Source organism: Ceratotherium simum, chromosome 38, assembly GCF_057802395.1.
Source record: "Ceratotherium simum simum isolate JZ-2026a chromosome 38, ASM5780239v1, whole genome shotgun sequence".
Lineage (NCBI taxonomy): Eukaryota > Metazoa > Chordata > Mammalia > Perissodactyla > Rhinocerotidae > Ceratotherium > Ceratotherium simum.
Window position 1 is genome coordinate 10418084 of NC_141937.1, and position 15706 is coordinate 10433789.

The 15706-nt window shown below is 45.5% G+C and overlaps 1 protein-coding gene across 1 annotated transcript in view; it reads right to left on the reverse strand.

The window, feature by feature from the left end:
- Nucleotides 1-15706, reverse strand: part of ZDHHC14 (zDHHC palmitoyltransferase 14) — a 279190-nt gene that overhangs the window by 34806 nt on the left and 228678 nt on the right. Inside the window, 2 exon segments of the mRNA XM_087425093.1 lie at nucleotides 2957-3005; nucleotides 6256-6393. Coding sequence (XP_087281219.1) covers nucleotides 2957-3005; nucleotides 6256-6393 — 187 coding nt within the window.

The window sequence follows — 15706 nt, forward strand, 5'->3', positions numbered from 1 at the left end:
TAAAAAACCCCGCACCTCACTTCTGAGTACGGATATGTCTGATGTTCCTGAAATTCTCCTCTACTTCCAAAAAGAACAAAGAAGATCCACTGGGAGTGTTGCTCAGACTGCTCACGTCACGTCCCTCCCTGCTCATCCTTCCCTGCTGGGGATGGGCTGCTTCACCGTCAGAGTCCTCCTGAATCTCGCTCTTGGCTCTCGCTCTTCTCCAGGGGAGAAATGGGGTGGTCTTATCAGAGTCTTTTAGGTTGGCTGGGGCAGCTGCCCTCGGATATTTTGGCTTCAGCTTTAGGCCGCCTTTCTCCAGGCAGGAGCCCAGCATGACGGTGGATCAGGAGGTGCCACAAAGCCACGCGGGAGCAAGTTATGATGATGATAATCATCCCTGTAAATTGTGAAGGGTGGGCTAGTTCAACAAGGACCTCATGAGGCATTCTGTTAACATTTTCAACCTGAACTCAGGGGAGGAGACACACACACACACACACACACACACGTGTGTATATACTTATATATGTGTGTGTATACGTACATACATTCACACACAAGTGTATACATGTATATATACACACATACATGTGTATATTTTTATATGTGTGGATATATATATATATATATATTTTTTTTTTTTAAGCCCATCACCTTTTGTCTCCCAACCTCTCTCGCCTAGATTAACAGAAAGGGAAGAAAAGGGAAGGGATGATAGACATAGTAGACACAGAAGTGTTGGACTGCTAGTGAGCTTCATGGATGGGTTTAGACAGAAATCCTCTCAAACCCACCTGCACTTGAGTGCTGTTTCCCAGGTACCTCCTACCTGAAGGCCTGTGGGGTCAACAGAACAATGCACCCGTGAATACATTATCTTACATGGCAAAAGGGAGTATGCAGCTTGAAGCTCATGGACCTTGAGATGGGGAGATCATCCCGAATTATCAGGGTGGAGCCAAGCTTTAAAAGCAGAGAGACTTTCTGGCTGAGTTCAGAAAGATGGGCGGAAGAAGAGGAGGAGAGATTCAAAGTGTGAGAGGGACCTGACCCACTGGTGCTAGCTTTGAAGAGGAAGGGAGTCACGAGGCAGCGAATGGAGCAAGGAAAGAGGACCTCAGTCCCGTACGCCATGAATTTAGTCAACCAACTGAATGAGCCTGGAAGAGGATGCTCCCCACAGACTTCAGATAAGGGTCCAGGCTGGCAACACGTTGATTTCAGCCATGTAAGACGCTGGGGCAGAAACCAGCCAAGCCTCCTGGACTTCCGACCTATAGAAGTGTGCGATAACAAATGGATGCTGCTGTATGCCTCTAATTTATGACTATTTGTTACAGCAGCAACAGAAGCGACACAGCCGGCATGTGCCCGAGCAGCGCTGGGAAGGGCCCCAGCCTGGAGGACCAGGATGTCCTGGACACTGTGAGAGCCTGTCATGCACTCAGAGCAGGTTGTGGCTGCCACAGCTGTGGCCACCAAGCTCCTGAATGTGGAGGACATGTCTGGGTAACACCCGCGAAGGGAAAAAATGCCTGGCTGTTCTCAGAGAGGGTCAGCGTCAATACGGCAACACTATTTGGAAAGGCAGTGGCTGAGATTTTTATGAGTTTTCAAAAACCGGGCCATGAGAGAAACTGTCTACCTCTACATGAGACTGATATTTCCAAGGAGAAGAAACTAAAATTTGCTCTGGACCAGATAAGAGCATTTGTCTTTCCTCCCCTTTCCACATGAATAGTTTCTCTAGCAAAGGCAGCATCCCACTTCAAAGACACTGTCACTCTCTCTATCAGCAACCTTTGTCTAGTCCCCTTACGGGGAGCACAGTGCTCTTGATTATGCAGACTGTGAGCACAGCCAGACTGTGAGAATGAGCAGACACGTGTGCTCGCAAAGAAAGTTCTGGCAGAGCCTGCCCATCACATATATTGCCACAAAAAGAAGGCTCTTTGAAGTCACTCTTGCCATGCATGTAATCAATGCTTTGGTGCTGAGCATTCTCACATATTCCATGTAGTTGATTTTGTCAGCATACCATTGTCAAGCACACAGTGGTTGACTATTTTGAGTCAAAAAATTGAGGCACAAAAGGGTTAAAAGAAATGACCCCGGACTCATAATTACTTCTGGTGGAGCAGGATTAAAAGATGTTTACCCCAGTCCAGGACTCTCTACCTGGATTCTACCTTGCGATTCCTTCCGGGATTATGATATGATAAGATCCATGAGTTGGGAGGTCTGTGGTAGGCACGATGAAGACTAGTAGCAACAAACCCAATCACACACAGCTCCTCTCTGCTCCAGTGGGGAGCTGTATCTGAAAGTGATGCCAAGGAGAACCACGCAGATCAGCAGGTAGTCCATAGGACCCAGGGAAAGAAGCAACTGAAACCCCCAGGCTTCAGGTCAGCCTTTCTCCTCCTCTCCCCGCTGAGAGGAGTCCCTGTCATTGACATCCATTGTCTGAAACGCTCAACGGGCATCTGCACAGGCACACGGTTTCAGGAAAAGCCCAGGTGCCAGGGATAGAGGAGGGGAGGCAGCCGAGGCTGCCACACACTAGAGGCTTCAGCAAGCACTCCAGTTGGCAGCCCAGACCTCAATTCCAGTTCTGAGGTGCATTTAGAAAACTTAACACTGCGGGCCTCACTTCTCCTTAAACCAACCTGATTTAATACAAATCAGTGCTGGTTTCTGGGGGTGGGCAAGAATTCACACTTGGCTTTCTAGCTAGAGCACTTCAATTTAAGCAAGGCTAAATGAGTCACTTAAAGGTTCAAGCATTCGGACGCTATTAGTCATGCAAGTGAACACTAGGGAGTTCTTTGGATGATTACAGAAAGAAAAAGAATATGACTTATGAGAAGAAAAGCCAAGACACAAGATGCAGAGGTGACTGAGGACACGGTCAGTTCAATACTTAATACGTTGGCATTGGAAAAACCAGAAAAACTGGAAAGGATATCTCGCAGGACTGTCCTTCAGAGCATTGAGGAATCCTGTTTGCTGTGAACCTGTGGGAAGGAAACCAACATTTAGTGTTCAAACATTCACCTCCAGAAACAGCCTTCATGCTGAACGCTCCCTCATCTACATAAAAACAATAGGTGTCTAAAGATCAATTAAATAATTATATTTTGTATGCCTGATGGCACCCAGTATACTGAACAAAGATTGCGATTTCACTAAAGTTATTCAACAAGAACATGGCACATTCATAATTAGACCCAACATCTGCAGGAAATTTTTTCAATAAAAGCAGATGTGTGTCTGCATACTTTCCCATAAATTATAGTTCTGATTACTCCTTTGTTTTCCTCATTTTAATAGGAAAACAGAGTACTGTATGCTGTTTTTTTCTCTTCTTTTATGAAAGACTATTTTGCCAAAGTTTGTTAACTTTTGACCCTGGACGTCCTATAAACTAGAATACATGGAAAAGACGTCTTTCTCTGCACTCAGAGTAAACAAAGTCATAAAGCTGAGGTTTATTACTGACTCTTTTTGGGTTTAAGACATTTTAACATGAACTGTCTGTGCAAGAAAACATTTCTGTAGGGGCTTGAGTAAAGATGCATCTGATAAGAAGCAATTTCTATTCTAAGTATTGACAGGATGCTTTTTAAAAATAAAAGCCCATGCGGAGGAACTCTTGGTGCTCCCATCTTGGGGTGGTGACACTAGGTCCCTGCTGTGCTACAGGAGGCCATGTGTTCGGGGATATAATCTGGTGCTGGGGCAGCAATGAGATGAATATGGGGAAGTGACACAGTAGGGCTGGTTCTAGTGCATCTCTGGCATTTTCTGTTGGTGTGGCTACAACGTGGGAGCTGGAGGCAATGTCTGGACCCCTCTGTGTAACTGGAAACCGAGGCCGGCTACGGGAAGGCTAAGATGGCTCCACATTCTTCTCACTCCCTCTGTGCTGTCCTCCCCTCCTCTCTGTGCCCACTGGCCACCACTGAGGCACAAGGATGTGCCGTGCGCTAGGATGATGCCAATAGGTGGGAAAACTGATAAGGGAAGCTTAAGGCTTTCTCTTCCATCTCTGCTAGGCCATCAGGGCAACACCAGCAAGTGGACATGCTGTAGACCTCAGCACAGACACAATCTTGAGGCAAAATTGGGAGACCAAAATTTACTGAACCCAAATTGTATCACTTTTCCAAACTCTCCTTCCTCTCTCAGGAAGTCCAGGTGTCACCTTCCCAGGAATCTTTGTGACAACAGAATTCTCTCCCTGCCTTCCCCTCCCTGTCATGTCATCCCTCTCAGAGCCCATGCCCGGCAGGGAGAACTCAGAACAGTTCTCTACCACTCTCAAATCACTCTCTGCCTTTGCCTGTGTTTTCAGAATCTTAGCGGGCTCATGAGAACCACATAAAAACCTCTGCCTTTCCTGAAAGCAACCTGTGCCAAGCCAGACTGGGGGGGGGGGGGTTGTTTAGTAGGAGTTGTTGGTGGGGGGGGTTGCAGAACAAGGGGAGAGGAAAATCTTTATTTGCTTTTGTCCAAAATATTCAGGTAACTTGCACCCAGATAAATTCTGAATGCTTTTTTGTTGAAGACTGGATTAACAATAGATAAGCATAAACTACAGCAAACTCTATTTTTCTGGAGCCAAGGTAAGTAAAACTTTAGAGGAGATGAAAGTAAAGTGTACATCACAACCCAACTGTGGTGATAGGTGGTGACTTGTGTGAGTGTGTGTTCCCAGATGTTACGTGTGCAGTTGGGCAAGTGAAAACTGGCCCTCAATATCCAGAATGTAGGGACAAGGCCATAAATACAATGCGATAATACATAAATATATATGAAAGCATTTTGAAGTTGCTGAAGATGATATAAAAATGTAATGCTTAAATACTATTTTTCAGTGTCATGGATATGCTGGAATTTCTTCTCTAGTTGTAAACAATTGCTTCTTCTGTCTATTAATACGTAGATGGGACCTTGGCTATATTTTTGCCATTTTGAGACTCTGAAAATAGAGAGCAGAGGCGTCCCTGCAGAGCCAGCATTGGCATCCTTCCCAGGTGGTGGGGAAGAGGTCTCTGACAAATGTCAATCCTCTTTGTCTGATCCCCCCAAGTTATGGCTCTAAGCCTATATTACAAATTTGTGTCACATTCAGATGAAAGGATTTCAGTCAGAAAGAATGGGAACTAGAATTTAAAATGCCTATGAAAATTTGGGACAATTCATTTAATGTGCAAAGTTGACCAATATTTAAAAAGAACTAATGTGAAACTTTCCATATCACCCACTTCCCCTACCCCCCATCCCCACCCCACCAAGCGAAGGGGAGGAGAATATGCATTTCTAACTTCAGCTGTAGCTCATTCCATTTGTGGTTTTAGTGCTGCTGCATGGAAGAGGGAGGCCTGTGTGCAGATACTTCTGGAAACATTCCAGAAAGAGGCTCTGTACCTGCTAACGGGTGGTTGTATTTCAGGAATGTGGACAAGAGGCAATGCTGGTCTTTAGTGGGGCTAATGGCACTGTAATGGAAGTTTTAAAGCTCAAATGTAGAATTCAAAGCCAATTAACTCCCTTCTCATCACTCCTACTGTATTAAAGTGATTGGTCAAGAGACAAAAGAAATTCAAAGTTATGACCCTGAGAATGGGGAAAGAAAAATGCCATTTGCTTAGGCAAATGTATATTAAAATCATTTATATCCAAATCTCGTTTTTAATAAAGTTGCTTCTTTCATATGCCAGGCATTTACTAATGTTCTAGCAGACAATCGAACATCTTATCAAATGCATATCTTTAACAGATAGACTTGTGTGTAAGAAAACCCAGTCTTTATCCCCACATGTGTTTTTCTAGGGAGAGTGACTGTTCCTGCTTAAGTAGACATCACATTAAAAAAAAAGCTCTGCTGTTCTATGGTTATCAGGGCAGCACATCATCCTTTGTGAAAATGTGGGGATGATTCTTCCAGTGGATCCCTTAGCAGAAGACAAAGTGAGGTCACTGAGGCTGGAATGGGGGTGAGTGTATCAAGGCAAAAGTCTTGTGAGTGGAAGAGAGCCTGATCCAGGTGTGACCTGGCAGCTGCTGTTGGAAGGACAGGGAATGGGGACCAGAAGGGACAGAGGGAGGGATGACAAGGGATGGAGGAAGGTAGGAAGTGAGGAGGGGGAAGAGAAGAAAGAGAAAGCCCGCAATGATCAAAATATTAACTCAAAATTAAATCAGAAAACCAAAGTCAGGCAAATGGTTACATGTGTAATCTGATTTCGCCAGCATACTTACGAAGGATGACGTGCGTGATAACGAATGCAAATATAAAGACTGTCAGAAAAGACAGAGATAAAATAAACATATAAAAAAATCTGTAGTTTCTTTTCCCCACACAGTTGCCTACCCAGGGACAGTGGTGATCAAACCGTTCTGAAATGAGAGGCAGAAAAAAAGAGATGGAAATCGATTAATAAAATGGTATAATTAATTAATTAATTATTAATGGCTTTTATTTGAGGGAGTCCCTCCCCCCAAATATCCCACGACCCAATATCTAACGTGATAGTGGGATAATAGATCCAACTGATTTATAATCAACAATATAAAATGATAATATAATAAAATGATACCATACTACATATTTCCAAACTGACCACTCAGAGAAATGCTTAACATTAAGACATTTGGAGAACATCATTATTCTTTCAACAGAGCTTAGCTGTTTTGAAAAAAACATAGACTTTGCATGCTATTCTCATCACAAAAAGAAAAGTAAAGATGTCTCTCTTTTGTAAAAGAAACTTCTTTGGCTCACAGAACAATATTCCCTTAAGATGGTACCAACACTTCTGATGTTAAGTGCTGGGCTGGGCAGGGCTGGGGCTCAGCGTTTCATGCGTGTGTGGTGTTGAATGACCACCTCTCCTGGTAAATGTCCACAGAGAGGTCACTAGTGTCCTGGGACAGGACAGAGGGGCAATCCCTTGTTCTTCCATTCCAGTTACAACTGTTTCCTAGGAAATGTCTCCGCTATTTCAAAAGTTGTAGAAGAGTTGATATCATGTTTTTAAAGTGAACTACGATCTTCAAATGCAGTGTAATACACCAGATCTTTTAGCCCACAGTTCTTAGCTTCCTTACCTGTAAACTTGATGGAGTTCTTGTGGGGTTAAACAAAGTAATGTCTGGGAAAGCATTTAAAAAAAACGTACACGATGCTTTATAGTTCATCAAGAGAAGTCACATACATGAATACATTTGGCCTTGAAACGTTCCTATGAGGAAAATGATGATGTTGCCCTATTTTACAGATGAGCGCACTGAGGCTCAGAGAGAAGGGAGTCTGCTTGTATGGGGAACTAGAGCTTGAGGCCACATCTTTCAGGGCTGAGCCCATCTTCCCAATGTGTATGCTGCCTCTAGCACTTTGTCAGTGACAGAGCACTGGGGTTGGGCATTCTCAAGCTGTTATGGCATGCAACCGTAAGTACAAAGCTACGTCTTCTCACCTTGGGAATTTCGCACGAAATTTGTCATGCATTTGTGATTTGCTCTTCCCCTTGCAAGTAACGGCAAAGTGCTTCTCTTCTCTAGTACTCAGCAGATCTTCTATCCAGAAGGGCTATCCAGAGCACGATTCTAACACACCCCCTCACCTCAGACCACCTGCCCTGGGGACGGGCAGGAAAATGCTGGGCATAGGACTTATCTTTCTACTTGGGCTCTTTTCCAAGCCTAGCTTCTATCCAACTTTCACATTTTATCTCTAGGTGCTTTAAAAACATACAGAGAGGGCTAAAGGAGGTGTGATTACGGAAATAAAACATTATAAAGTTACGCGTGGCAGCCAATTCCATTGCTTTCTGGTCGCCTATCATAAATCCCTCATCTCGTGTTTTATGTCGAGTGTGAGCTTGTTTCTCAAAAAGGGCACGAGGACACCTGGAGATAGTGGTGGCAGAGGAACTGGAAGATTCACTGTTGTCTGCAAGTGACGTCAACAAGAACAGCCAGGTCACCCGAGCAGGGGACCCGAAGAGAAAGCTCCGAGCTCACTGACCTGGTGACGACCTGATAGCCTCTCAGATGCTGACACTCAAAGCAAAGTAATTCCTACTGGTATTACATGTTAACATGTGCTGCCAACCCCACCCACTGGAAAGTTAACTCCTGCATAAAAACAACCTCATTCCCCAAATCACTGATCTGCACAGGCTGTACAAGGGAGACATCTACACAAAGAAGTACAAAAAGAGAAAAAAAATCTGAATCAGTCAGATTTTCCTAAGACCTTGAGGCTGCCATTTTGAGAAACCTCTTTTCTTCTTTATACCTGAGTATACAAAATGGGAATGAGAAGTGGAGGCTGGGGGCACAAAAGCAATGTTACCTCGGATTCCAGCTGTGACAGCTGATTTCCAGATCCCAAATAGGTGGTGGACTGAGCCCCTTCATGAAAGTGAAAATCACCCATCAGCAGAGAAGACAAGAGGGCTTGGGAGGCATAATTAACACCGTGGAACCCCCATCCCAAGTACCAAGGTCTTTGCAGCCCACTGCACATCCTTTCCGTGGGGGCAGGCGGTAGTTGTATTTTTAGTTTAGAAAGTTTCCTATTAGCTAAGCTGTGACACTGCTTTCCTGAGAGAGGCAGAGCAACTGGAGAAGTGAAAGCAACAGATGATGGGCATGAGACCGTGGGTCATGGGGTCTGGGAGTCTTCTTGGGAAACCAGTGATGTCTCAGGAATGGGTGTGAACGCCTGGCTCTCCAGCAGTCCTGAGCTGACAGCAGTTTCCATTTGGAAACTTGTCTTATTGAGAACTTTTTCTTGGCTGACGAAAATCCCACTCAAAACGTAGGCTCACTGAGAAATTCTTTTATTTAATGTTTTTCATGTCCTCTTTCGTGTTTGTTGAATACACGGTGGTAAATGAGCCTAAGAGACTCCGTGGGCATCTCTGGGGAACAACGAAGCATCAGAGTCCAGGGCCGTCTGTCTAATGGCGTGTCACACTCTTTCTCACTCCCCGATCCTGGTACCCTCCTCCCACCTGCTCCCTCAGCTTTCCTCTCTGCCTGACTTCTGGTGGTGGGCTGCACTGCGGGCTCACGCTGGGCCTCTTCTCTCGCCATGGACTCTCTCTCTCACTGGGCGAACTCTTTTCATCCCAAGTTCAAATGCCCACTATACACTGAGAACACCAAAATGGCCGTGTGCCATCTTCAGCTGGACTGCCTGACATCTCAAACTTGACATGCCCCAGAGAAAACCTCCCCTTATCCCTCCCCAGACACGTTCCTCTTCAGACTTCCCAATGAACTTCTGCTCCACCCAGAATCCCAGGCACCACGCTTGACCCTGATCTTTTCCTCACCCCACATCCGGTCCATGAGCGAGTCCTGTCAGCTCTACCCCCACCTTTATCTAAACTCATCTTATTTATTTTTCACTTGCTTTTATCTGCCAACTCTACTCTAAGCCTTTAAAAAAATATCTGTCAAAAGACTGAATAAGCCCTCATACTACCAAAAGGACGTCCATATGAGCAAGTACGTTAATGTCACATAGCTAACAGTAGCAAAGCTGGGATGGGGTCAGCTCTATCTGCCTCCAGAACTCTCGACCACTAAATGCCACACTGCTGTGCCCGGCACGGCTTCAAGGGCGAGGACCACTAAGAAGAAAAACAACAACATAACACTCCATGGCTTCCAGGAGCTCCTTATCTTATTTGGTGAGGACACTTTATTTTCAGACTCCAAAATATTCCACAGACCCAAGGAATGAACTCCTAACAGAGGAAAATCTAATTTAGTGTTGAAATCAGTCTGCTCTCTCACCATTGTCGGCAGCATACAACATTCTCCCTCTACAGGTCAAGGATACAAACGGGACAAGATAAGGACGATAACATGACTCACCCTGTCCCGCAGGGCTCTGCCCTGGACGCCCTCACTCTCCCTCAGAGGAGTGGAGGAAGCTTAGGAGCCGCCGGGGGTCATTTTGAATGGGGAGGCTTGTGCTATTATTCAGTGTCCAGGGAAGAAGAGCAGACAGGAGTGGGGCACAAGCTGAGCCGAGCCGAGAGCAAGTGCTGACCAGCAATGACATACGGCCTGGCTCCCGGGACCTGAGTGGAGCAGCAATGGGCTGGGAGGGAGACATCTGGAGGAGGAGAGGGAAACCCAGCAGCTGGAGGCTAGCTGCATGCAACCACAACATCTGAGAAGTTTCAAACAACTCCTACGAGAGGTCCGTTTGTCTATTTTCCGTGTGGAAAAACTGAATGGGGTGGCCTACGTACTAAGGGTAGCGGGGGTGGGGGCCAGGTGTGTGTGATGGGAGGCTCTTTAAAAAGCTGCTTTGGAGTCGTTGCACGTCCCTCGATTCTGAAGTTTAGATCCTACCAAAAGGGAGTGGTTTCTACCCCGCCACATCTCAGGAGCGTTCCTTTAAAGGGAGTGAGGAGCTTTTCCCTAAGGGAGGCTGTTGTAGCTATGGGCACAGGAACAGAGCCTGGAGAACAGAATGGAATGTCGGGGTGGGGTGGGGGCTGAAAAGACCTAGAAGGTTCTCTAATAATTCGAGATCAGAGTTAGCTAGCGCGGGGTCCTGACCACAGCTCAGGTAACATCACGCTGCCCCGTGATGATTTGTGGACCTGATTCCCCCTCCATCCCCAGGTGAGGCCTGGAGGGGAGACATCATTCCTAGCCACCCTAATAGCGCTGGTACCTAAGTGCCTGGCACGTAGCAGACACCCAGCAAATACGCACCAAGCGAGGGAAGTAACAAGAAACGCCTTTAATAGGTTTTCAAATGATCACTGCTCCTGGTTGCCAGGTGGAGACATGGGAAAATGCTGCTGAGAGATAAGATTTGGGGCAAGCCAACAGGAAAAGGCAGGGGTCTGTGAAATTTGAATATGTTCAGAGAAGGCTGAGGGTTGTTGATTAGAGGCTAAAAGAGCTGACCAGAAGTTGTTAGTGTGGATCAGCTCACTGAGAGACGTGGCCTCTGGCAGAGGGGGCTTTATTTAAAGCTCCGCAAGACGCCACTGGGAGACCCAGAGGCTACGGGTGGAATGCAAGTCAGGGCAGCAACTTTGAAAAGTTACCTGCCGTCAGATCCTGAGTGGGGAAAGAAGATTCGATTAAAATGGCTAGTTGGGGGGCTGGCCCGGTGGCGTAGTGGTTAAGTTCTTGAGCTCCACTTTGGCGGCTTGGGGTTCACAGGTTCGGATCCCGGCCACGGACCAACGCGCTGCTTGTCAAGCCATGCTGTGGCGGCGTCCCATATAAAGTGGAGGAAGATGGGCACAGATGTTAGCCCAGGGCCAGTCTTCCTCAGCAAAAAAAAAAAGGGGATTGGCAACAGATGTTAGCTCAGGGCTAATCTTCCTCACAAAAAAATAAATAAAATAAAATGGCCAGTGGGAACATAGCGTAGGAAAACGAGTTATGGTCTTATTTTGTTAATCCAAAACTCTAAATAACAATGAAAATAATATTATTGATGATGATTGAAGTGACCATTTGCCGAGTGCCCGTGACATCATTATTTCATTTATTCTTGACAACAGCCTCGAGACATAGGTGCTATTCCCAGACTATACAGAGGAGAGAACCACGGAGGGAGGTGAGGAACCGCCCACCAGGAGCTGAAGGCACTGTGCTGAGTGACTATGCCACTCCTCTGATCACAGACAGATTCAATTTCTGGGAGAGATGGAATAGGAAAAAGAGGCCTTAAAAATAAGGAGAAATGGAGAAGTATTAAAATCAGACAGGGACAGAAAAATGCACTGAAATATTAAGGGAAAAGTATTTGCAAAAGCTGTGTTCAAAGGCTACCAGAGAAAGGAATACAATATTTGCAAATGTTAAGAATTTGAAATCTCCCAGAAGTGAGGCTCTAAACCAGGCCCTCAAGAGTGGGATCTGGAGATAGATAAAAGCATATCCTCAGGCCAGGCACCCACGGTGGCCAGGAAAATTCCGCGTTTTCCCTACAGTGGTCCTGGACTCTGGGTGGACTGGGTCTCAGCTCGGTCAGAAGGGGTATAATAATCCCAACTTCTTTCTCCAAGAGTGTCTTGAGCATCATGTGAAAACAGTAGATGTAAGTATGCAATTGAAATTTAAAACTTCCCACTGAAATGTTAATTATTTTTAAATTAAATGTTTTTAAAGGTATGAAATGGAAAATTACTTTTTCTTTAAACCTAGGACTTTTTTACTTCCAAAATTAGAAAAATTTAGAAAACCAGATAATATTGTGCCTTATACATTTTAAGATGCTTTCCCATGTAATATGTCCTCTGGTAATACAATTATATACATGCTGTAAATAGTGATGTCTCGTGACTGCCACTAAGGCCTGTGTGTTCCAAGATTACATGGATGGACGTTAGACAGAGAGAAGAGGGGCAAATGCTGATATTAATATTTATAATGTTCATAATTGTCCTCAGTTTCCCATTTCTAAAAAGGTGGTCCTTGGCCAGAAGACCCTCAGATCCTTCCTGTTCCAAGTTCTGGAGATCTAGGCGTGAAGGGCACCCTCCCTGTCCAGCACTCTCAGAGGCAGGGGTTCTTGTGGCTCAGTCCAGTTCTCTTGGGACAAGTCCCGGCTCCCCAAGTTTGCGATACAGAATAGAAGAGAAGCCAGACTCAGACAGGGAGAAGGGGCGTTTGACGCTCAGAAGTCATTTGTAGGGTTTTCCAAAATTCACATAGCACGCTGTTACTCTGCACAGACGTTCAGTCTCCTGAAGTATCTGCTTCTCCAGGTGCCCGTGTGACTGACATTTTAGGGCATGTGCCTGAGATTCTACAATGCCTTTGTCCCTTCGGTTCAAGGGTTGGTGATCTACTGCAAACACCCAGGTTTGGGTGGGTGTTGTTGGGAGTGGGTAACCCCAGTCATTCCTGTGGGGCCCAAGGGCAAGATCTGGGGGTGCATTTGGACGTCACTGATCCTCAAGCGCCACTCTTGGGCCGTTACGCTTCTCACCGATGTATTCTCCTTGGGTGAGTTCATGCTCTCTTTCCAACTGCCCGCTAGACATTTCTTCCCAACTGTTGCACAGACACCTCACAGTCAGCGGCTCCAAAGCCATATTCATTATGCTCCCCTGTACTCTCTCCTCCTCACTAACCTGCCTCTTCTTAGCAAACAGCGCCCCCACCCATCCAGTTGCCCAGAGTAGAGAATGCATTCATCTCTTGCCCTTTGCTCTTCTCCCTCAAATACAGGTGGTCAACAGGATTGTTAACTGTATTCCTGCTCTCTTTTCTATGCTTCTGCTCTCTGTCTATGAAGGGCATTGCAATGCGTATGCCCCTGTCATCTCTTTCATGAACCACTGCAAGATCATCCTGGGTCGCCCAAGTCTGTCCTCCACACTGTTGCTACAGGGACCTCCCAGAGCAGATAAAGATCATGTCAGCCCTTTGCTTGTATTCCTTGGGCGGCTCCTGTGGCTGGGCCTCCCTCTTCACTGGCCGCAGCCTTGCGGTCTGCAGAGCTAATGCATTTCCAAATTGAGCTGCTTGGGTGCTGGGAGGCCCCTCCCCCCAGTTGCTCACCTTTTCTTCCCCTTCAACTACAGCAGGTAGACCTATATCTGTTTTATATTTGAATTTCTTCATTATATTCCATTTTCTAAAATGGCCCACTGCTTAAAACCACCAAAAAAAAAAAAAAAAAGATTTACAGTCAGCTAGTAAATATTTACCATAATTATTCTAAGCAGTCCCATGTTAAGTTCCTAGTATGTGTGGTATTGCACTATCATAAAATCATAGCTTGGTGGTGCACTGTTGAAGGGACATTGGATTCTTAAGTTAGAGGACCTGAATTCAAGTCCCAGCCTTTTGCCTATTTACTGATGTAACTTGGGCAGGTTTCTGGGCCTCAGCAGTACGATATGCTATAAAACGTTCTTTCCAACTCAAATACTATGGTCATATGGCTAAATAAAACTTTTCAAGAATTGAAGTCAATTGTGTCTACCTTACACAAAATTAGGAAGTGCTGGCAGGCCCCAGCAGAAGAGACTCTATAAATAATTTATAAGAACTGGTTCTCTGATAGACCCAGGTTAGGCTGAGAACTAATTGGTGGCTCCAAAGCACTCAGAATCTACAAAGTACTATATAAATACTCCTGCCACCAGAGTCGGGTCAGCACAGACTTCTTAGACTCTAAATATAGTGTGTTGTTTTCTTGTTTGTTGCTGTTGTTCATATAAAGCATGCAAGCACTTCACTGAGTCACCATGGTCTAGTCAGCGCATCTTTAATTACTTTTCTAAACAAAGGCGCTCAAAAGAACAGGCCAAAGCTCCTATCTAATGGTCAGGATTGGCTATGTAATTTGTGGGGCCACTGCAAAGTGAAAATATATGGCATCTTATTTAAAAATCATTAAGAATTTCAAGATGGCAACAGCAGAGCATTAAATCAATGTCGGTTCCTAAACACCCACGAAAGCCAGCCCTGTTAACTGCCATAGGTTTATGGTCTGGGAATGTGATTTCCTAATTTGTGGCAAATTAATGGCTGGAGATTCCACTGGGTTGTCTGAAAGAATTTACAGAGGGTTTCTAAGAGCAAAGTACAGTGAGGAAGTTGTGATTCACTGCGAGTTAAACTTAACAGTATGCCAACATCCCATTCCATATGGAGAGCCTTGGGCAAGTGGAAAAAACTCTCCTGGCTGATACTTGCTAGAGCTACCCAGCTCAGATCAGCTGGCTGGGTAGGGAGAGGGCTCTTAGGTGCTGCTAGCCTGGGTGAGACCGACCTGATGAAGGTGTGATGGGAATGAGGTTAACAAAGGAAGAAGGATGAGATGGAGGACACAAGAGGGAGAGGCAGCAAATGCTAAAACTGTCTATCCGCTCATCTATTGTTTTCTATGAATACCAGAAACTCTGTTTTATAACCTCTAGGGCAGTAGTTCTTAACCTTTCTTTATTCCCTAATGCTTTGAAAATCTGATGAAAACTCTGGTCGCCCCGTCCTCACGCACTCACACACAGCAGTTTACATACAACTTCTGGAAGCTTGTTCTTAGACCCCATTAAGAACAGTTGACCTATGTGTTTGGTTTGCTGAAATCTAAGTAACTAATTTCAACAACTAGTGTTCAAGTTGAGTTGTTCTAAGAAGGCAGACAGGAATGTGCCTGCCTATTGCTAACTGTGCCATACTCAGCTCCTGAAGGTACACGCTCCAAAATCCCAGCCCCGCTCGGGGCTGGCACTGTGCTCGCCCTGCATAACTGCTGCAGTCACCTGCCTACACAGAATGGGAGCTGCGTTACTTGTGGGAAGAACCTACGCTTTATTCAGGGTTTTCCAAACTAAGGCCTGTGCTCAAGGAGTGGGTCATGAAGTTAATTTAGTTGGTCATGACCAGCATTAAAAAAAAAATGATGGGGCCAGCCCGGTAATGTAGTGGTTAAGTTCATGCACTCCGCTTTGGCGGCCCTGGGTTCTCAGGTTCAGATCCTGGGCGTGGACCTATATACTGCTTGTCGAGCCATGCTGTGGAGGCATCCTGTATACAAAATAGAGGAGGACTGGCACGGATGTTAGCTCAGGAACAATCTTCCCCAAGCAAAAAGAGGAAGATTGGCAACAGATGTTAGCTCAGGGCCAATCTTCCTCACCAAAAAAGAAAGAAAGAAAGAAAGAGTAGAATAGAAAATATCAAGACATCTGTAGTCAAG